The 7,759-nt window shown below is 39.9% G+C and overlaps 1 protein-coding gene across 1 annotated transcript in view; it reads right to left on the reverse strand.

The window, feature by feature from the left end:
- Positions 1–2,253: 2,253 nt before the first annotated feature.
- The window catches only part of SPPL3 (signal peptide peptidase like 3), an 83,215-nt gene continuing 77,709 nt past the window's right edge, over positions 2,254–7,759 (reverse strand). The window contains exons 6-11 of the mRNA XM_056530313.1: positions 5,922–6,034; positions 5,600–5,706; positions 4,714–4,877; positions 4,399–4,598; positions 3,569–3,678; positions 2,254–3,362 (exon numbers count right to left, since the gene is read on the reverse strand). Of these exons, the coding sequence (XP_056386288.1) occupies positions 3,291–3,362; positions 3,569–3,678; positions 4,399–4,598; positions 4,714–4,877; positions 5,600–5,706; positions 5,922–6,034 (766 nt within the window). The 3' untranslated portion in view covers positions 2,254–3,290. The remainder of the gene's footprint in view (positions 3,363–3,568; positions 3,679–4,398; positions 4,599–4,713; positions 4,878–5,599; positions 5,707–5,921; positions 6,035–7,759) is intronic.

The raw sequence follows: 7,759 nt of genomic DNA on the forward strand, positions 1-7,759 counted from the left end.
ACCACAGTGCTTTCTGCTGACATATCTGTCGGTCAGGAACTGTCCAGGGTAGGAGCAAATCCCTACAGCAAACCTCTCCTGTTCCAGACAGTTCCTGACACTGACAGAGGTGTCAGCAGAGAGCACTGTGGTCAGACAATAGAACTATACAACTTCCTCTGTAGCATACAGCAGCTGATAATTACTGGAAGGATTAAGATTTCTAAATAGAAGCAATTTATAAATCTGTTTAATTTTAGGGCACCAGTTTTTCACCGGAGTACCCCTTTAAAAGGGGTTATCCAGGAAAAGAAAGGAAATTTCTTCCAAAATCAGCATATGCAATATTACATCTTGGCTCCATTCACTTTAATGGATCTGAGCTGCAATACTACACACAAGTAGTCCGCTCTCATTTTTCCTAATCATGGATAACCCCTTCAGGCCCCAGACCTTTAGCCATGCAACAGGCAAAATGGAACAGTTTCCTGCAGTGAGAACCTTATTGTCACTGCAGGATTTCTACAAGACTGATTCAGGAACAGAGAAAAACCTGCAGATATACAAACAATAAGAGCAATGTCATCTCCTGTTTACTTTTACCATACATTTTTAGGTTTAACGTACTGTTACATTACCCTGGTTCATCCAACCATTTTACCAATAGTAGTTTGCACAGTTTCCCCATCATCACTTTCATGCTGCCCAAGCCATAAATCATCAGGTGGTTCCTGGCAGCTTCTCCCTGCCCCACCTGCATTGATTGACAGATCTCTCCTTGTTTGGATATAAGAAGACTCAAGTCTGGTGAGGCAGGGCAAAGCTGCTTAGACAGCATGAAAGTGATGGCTGGTCCGTCTAATGCTACATTTACGTTTTCACTCTACGGGTGCCGGATCAATACGGGTCAAAAATGAGACGACCGTAGTTACCGTTTAACTCCAGTCGGCTCATTAAAGTAAATGGATTTCAGCGCTGGTTCGGCTGGGGTACGGGAGTGCCCAGTTTTCCCCTCCCCCAGCACCTGTAGAGTGAAAACGAGGTGTGAATGCAGCCTTAAAGGGGTACGGTGGTGGAACCTTTTTTATTTTTTTATCAAATAGTGCCAGAAAGTTAAACTGATTTGTAAATTACTTCTATTAAACAATCTTAATCCTTCCAGTACTTATTAGCTGCTGAATACTACAGAGGAAATTCTCTTCTTTTTGAAACAGAGCTTTCTGCTGACATCACAAGCCCAGTGCTCTCTGCTGACATCTCTGTCCATTTTAAGAACTGCCCAGAGTAGGAGAAAATCCCCATAGCAAACATATGCTGCTCTGGACAGTTACTAAAATGGACAGAGATGTCAGCAGAGAGCTCTGTGTTCCAAAAAGAAAATAATTTCCTCTATAGTATTCAGCAGCTAATAAGTATTGGAAGGATTCATATATTTTTTTTTTTACAAAAGTAATTTACAAATCTGTTTAACTTTCTGGCACCAGTTGATTTAAATAAAAAAAAAAAATAAGTTTTCCCCTGGAGTACCCCTTTAAAGGGTACCTCTCATCAAAAAAACTTTTGATATATTATAGATTAATGTATGCAGAATAACTTTACAATTGCATGTTATTAAAAAATATGCTTCTTTCTATTTAATTCTCCACTTTGAAGAAATGACCACTAGGGGTCTCCCTACCAGTCCTGGCAGCAAGCATTTCAGACTCATGCTGGAGTCCTAAACACTACGAGCTGCCAGTCTGCTTTGTTCACAAAGGAGAACACTCAGAGCTGCCAGCCTGCTTTGTTTACAGCCTGTTTGGCTGTGAACAAAGCAGGCTGGCAGCTCTGAGTGTTTAGGACTTCAGCATGAGTCAGAAATGCTTGCTGACAGAACTGATCGGGAAAAATACAATAGAAAGAAGCATATTTTTCATTAACATGGTATTGGAAAGTTATTCAACATTCATTAATCTAAAATATATCAAAAGTTTATATGATGAGAGGTACCCTTTAAGGCCAAAAACAGACATGCTGTTTTATTTAACCTGAACTACAAAAACACACCAAACAAAAACGGTGTCTGTTCGTAGTCTGAGTCAGGACCCTCCAGATAAACTATCCTATCCAGTCTAAAAATAGCATATTGCAGTTAAAGAAACATTGGTAGAGGCAGACATACAGCACCATATTTGTAGGAGTTTTTTCTTTAGTTTTTTTTTCATGAGTGAGGGTAGTCACATAGAAAGATCAGAAATACAGCAGACAAATGAAAATACTAAAATACAAAAACAATAGAAAAAAGGAAAATATGTATTTACAGGAAGGTAACATTATTATGGAGGGAGCGATGAGCGCAGCAAGTTTGACATGCAAGAGTCCAAGGGAACCGCTAAAAAGGCTGCGCACAAATGAAGACAAAAAGGTTGTGGAACATTTCATCTGCCCTAGGTCACTACATTGATCAGAACCAAATACAGTCACTAAACAGCCCATGAGTACATCAGAACGAGCACACAATACACTGGATTGGAACCGAGGCTTCACTTTGCTGGGATGGATTAGTCATATAAAGCCAATGATGAAAGTGCAGGACATGCGACAGAACTTAGCAGGCCTGACCTGACCTGGCATTATTCTTCGAATATTTAAACTATCCATAGAAAATATATCACCTCAGACTTGCCCTCTGCAACATGAATTGGGAGGTGAAATGGAATTAAATACGACAGACTATGTATATCCTTTGAGTAACTCACACACAGGCTGAGATCTAAAAAGTCACTTCACACCACAGAAGATATTTAACAAAAAAAAAAAAGGAGGAGAAAAAAAAAGGGGGGGGGGGGGGACCAAAAAAAAATAAATCAAGAGCAGGAAGGAGAGCTGGTAAAGAGGGCTGCACTGCTCCTCATGGGGTCTGGTCCCACAGGTTTCACGGAGCCAAAATAGTCCATAGCTCAGAGGCCTTTAAAGTCACATGCTACATAGAGCCACAGTTAGGCCAGACCTTGAAGGAATCAGAGATTTACAATCCATATGGATCCACTGGATCCCAGTTTTTTTTAATATATTTATATATATAATTTTAGTCTCAACTCTGATGTTCCAACAGGAATATAGTCCACTGCTGAGGGCATGTTTCAGATAAATGGACCCTGCGTAGAAGTCTCTAGAAAGTTCATTTTTTGCCATCATTTTATACACAAAAATGTATTCCTTTGAGGTCCAACAGTTGTAGCTGTGTCCGTTACACTGGGTTTATCCAGAGGGGGGAAAAAAGCCAAATTGAATAAAAATTCTGCCAGGCTTGGCTTAGTTTCCGGTTTCCATCATACTTCAAGGAAGCGGGAGCTACTGGCCTTAGTGTGGAACGGTTCTGACCACATTCGGCGAAGGTCACCCTGTGGAAGACAGTGGTCAGCAGTCACTTTAATGCTGAGTACAATAAAACTGTACAGACAAAAGGGTCTACATTGTTCATACATTCTATAAGTCTTATCCACTAGGGGGCTATACAGAATCAACAGTAAAGATGTATAAACCATTACAAGGTGGGACATCCTTGTATGGAAATCTAAATTGTAGACAAATGGGAAATTTAACCTACCTTTAAATAGGCCATGGTGAGAAGCGGTAATAAAGTAAAGGGAACCAAATAGAGCAAGGCAGGCTGTGCAGCCCTGTGAATGCGTGAAGCCACAGTCGCAGTTAACAGTCCTGTAATTTAACAACAACAACAACAACAACAACAACATTAACACAAATAGCCATTAAACCTTCCAGACCAAAATTTGTGCTACTTAAAATGACTTGCAAACCAACGGTGATCCTCTGGGTGGGATAGATTCACATACAATATATGATGTATGACAAAGTTTATACTCCTTGGGGAGATTTATCAAAAGCTGTGCAGAGAAAAAAGTTGACAAGTTGCCCATAGCAACCAAACAGATCGCTTCTTGTATTAATAAAAAAAGTCCTCTGAGGATAAAAGAAGTGATCTGATCGTTTGCTATGGGCAAGGGGTCAACATTTCCTCTGCACAGGTTTTGATAAATCTCCCTTATGTACTCCCAGAAACATAGAATATGTCAGCAGATAAGAACCATTTGGCCCATATTCTAAATCCTATCAATAGTCCCTGTCCCTATCTTGGAGGATAGCCTTATGCTTATCCCATGCATGTTTAGGCTTCTTCACTGAATATGCAGCTTCCAATTCAGCAGGAAGGCTATTCCATGCATCCACTACTCTCTCAGTAAAGTAATACTTCCTCATATGACATACTAACAAGTGGGTATAAGAATAATGTAAATGCAATACAGATCTAAAGTTTAAGAAGTTATGATAAGGGGTGGTATTGGGAGGCATCTTTAAAGACCTTTCTAAAGTAATTTTTTTTATATGTGCATCATAGATCAAGACCTGGTAGCTTACCAACAAAGTACCCAATGAGTGTGCAATGGAAGTAGGAGACCTTCTGCATGCGTCCAGAAATGTTGGCAGTTCCTTGTGCACCACAAGCATCAGTAGTCGCCTGTTTCTTGTAGTTGTCATAACGCAGAACGAAGCAGAGAAGCAATCCTGGCATTACAATGTCCCCTATCCCAAGCATGGAAAAGTGACTGCCTGTAGAACTGTATATTAAAAACAACAAAATAACAAATCTTTCTAAGAATACTCAAGATGCAGTTTCATTAAATATAGCTAGATCTGGGATGCATAAGGAATGTCTCAGCAATAAAACCTTACCTGGGGAATACTAGTTTTCCAGGAAGTGATAGCCGAGGTACATCCCTTCCAACATTAGGACCAAGATGTAGCTTCCTTGATAAGACATCCAAAGGATTGTCAGCAGGTTGTGTTGCCACCTTTACCATCACATTGCTGTTAAATATGTAAGCAGAAAAGAAGACCTGCAGAGGGGATCAGAGAAGAATAAGAATTGTGCCATTCAATTATTTTTGGGCTTTTTTGCCACCATGAAACCTCCCAATGCTTCTGATGAAACGAAAATTCTCTTTTTGGCAATTCTTCAGTGTTATATTATTCAGTAATCAAAGAAAACAATCTGATCAGATAGGAGAGAATATCTGAGAAATAAGAAAATTTCTGCCTTTTTTTATAGTCTCGGGGGTGATTTATCAAAAACTGTGTAGAGGAAAAATGGAGCAGTTGCCCATAGCAACCAATCAGATCTCTCATTTTTAACAAGGCTTCTGAAAAGTGAAAGGAGCAATCCGATAGGTTGCTTTGGGCAACCGACCGACTCTTCCTCAGGTTTTGATAAATCTTCCCAATTATCCCTTACTTCTGCATAAAAGCTATAGATATAACTATAATATTATTTCCATCAATGCAATAGAGCAATACATTGGTTGATAAGGTGGGCAAAACATCTACCAAAGTGTCATCAGTGAAAGTCATAATGCTTATCCTGTGGATAGATGTTCTGCAAAAAAGAGAGTACCCCTTTAAAAACGCAAAATGTAAATATCTGCAGTCTTGACATCTGTTTGTTTGAAACAATACCCATACATCCAATGACTACTTGATACATTTTATTCATAGGATTAAAAATAATTTTATTGAACATATTACGTAATAAATTAGACTTCTTAATACTAAAATTCCTTACCCAAAACACATCATATATGAGCAGCCCAGAAAGTAAGAGACAGGAAACCTTCAGGCTGGGCAGGCGGACAAAGGCAATCATTGCTACACACAGTCCCATTGCAAGGGCTGGAAAGAGAAACAGAAGTAGTGAGTTCTTAAAAAGGAAATGCATGCAATGTGCTACAACAGTTGTAATGTGCTCGATTCAGCTATAAAACGTTATAAAGCAGATGAGAAAAATTTACTGCTAAAGTTGCAAGTAACCTAAGGTCTAGAAGCCAAAAAGATAACAGCACAAACCAAGAAGCACTATATCCATGAAAAAATATAAAGAAACTCACCATCCATGAGCAGCCAGTGGCCTGTCAGTACCCAAATAAGAACTAGCATTACAGAAAGAGAAAATGATAGCAGCTCTGCCACTGTAAATCGGCCACAGCAGCCAAAAGAAATCCTGAAAATATAAAGGGAGATGTTGGAAGATTATTGTCAGGCAATTTATACCTTCCAAATTCAGATACTGTGTGTAGAGTGCGTGTGTGTAGCGTGTGTGTGTAGCGTGTGTGTGTGTGTGTGTGTGTGTGTGTGTGTGTGTAGCGTGTGTGTGTGTGTGTGTGTGTGTAGCGTGTGTGTGTAGCGTGTGTGTGTGTGTGTGTAGCGTGTGTGTGTGTGTGTGTAGCGTGTGTGTGTGTGTGTGTGTGTGTGTGTGTGTGTGTGTGTGTGTGTGTGTAGCGTGTGTGTGTGTGTAGCGTAGCATAGAGAGTGTGTGTTCTAAACAAGCTATGAACAAGGAATAATAGCTTTTTGTAAGAATCTTGGCTTCCGTGAATTCTTCTATACAGGTTATCAGAAAATCCTACCATGTTGCATCACATCACACCAGGGTGCACACTATAACTTAAAGATAGGGTTAGCTCTGTATCCAAGATTTTAGGGATACTAGAAAGGTGACCTACAGTATGAAGATGCCCTTGAAAATGAACTACAAACATTTCAATGACATATCTGTATGGTGGGGAAAGGAGAAACTAAATCTGTAAGCAAACTATTTGTGAACAAATTAACTCCTTAAGGACACAGTTCATTTTATCTTAGCTTTTTTTGTTTTTCTTCCAAGCTTTCTAAGAGCCAAAACTCTTATTTTTCCATCTACAGACCCATGAGGGCTTGTTTTTTGCACAACCAATAGTTCTTTGTAATCAGACCTTTTATTTTACCATAAAATTAAAGAGCAACAAAAAAATATATATATTTTGTTTGTAGTTTTACGCAGTGCACTTTATGGTAAGACTGACATGTTCTAATTCTGTGGGTTAATATGACTAAAATTATACCCATGTTACAGGCTTTTCTATTACTCTACTACTAACTTTTTAAACAAAATAAGTATGTTTAAAATTGTCAAAATTGTCCTCTGATTTCCATATTATGAGGGCTTTTTTGTGCCGCATCTGATCAATACAGATCATGGCATCTGCAGCAGTTAATATGGATGATCGGACCGTCCACAGCGCTGCCGCGGGGATCCGATCATTTGTAATCGCGGCTGGAGGTCTCCTCTCTTGCCTCCAGCCGTCTTCGATCTCAGACCAGAGCAAAAGATCGCCAGATAATACTGATCAGTGCTATGCCCTATGCATAGCACTGAACAGTATTAGCAATCAAATGATTGCTATAAATAGACCCCTATGGGGAATATTAAGTGCTACCGCAGATGCCATGATCTGTATTGATCACGACATCTGAGGGGTTAATGGCGGACATCGCTGATGTCTGCCATTACCGGCGGGTCCGCGGCTGCTGACAGTTGCCGACACCCATCGTGTCTGAAGTGAGCGCAGATCCTGCACAGGAATAGCAGCAGGAATAGCAGCAATGTGAAGGAGAAAGTCAAAATCTTCATTTTTTTTTACACTCATGTTCTTGTAGACCCAGTTTTTGAATTTTTACAATGGCCAATAGGAGAAAAAGCCCCCCAAAATGTGTAACCCAATTTCTCTCGAGTAAGGAAATGCCTCATATGTGTATGTAAAGTGTTTGGCGGCGCAGTAGAGGGCTCAGAAGGGAAGAAGCAACAACAGGATTTTGGAGAGTGAATTTTGTTGAAATGGTTTTTGGGGGCATGTCACATTTAGAAAGCCCCTATGGTGCTAGAACAGCAGAAAACCCTCCACATGGC

This window comes from Hyla sarda, chromosome 1 (genome assembly GCF_029499605.1).
Source record: "Hyla sarda isolate aHylSar1 chromosome 1, aHylSar1.hap1, whole genome shotgun sequence".
In the NCBI taxonomy this organism is placed as follows: domain Eukaryota; kingdom Metazoa; phylum Chordata; class Amphibia; order Anura; family Hylidae; genus Hyla; species Hyla sarda.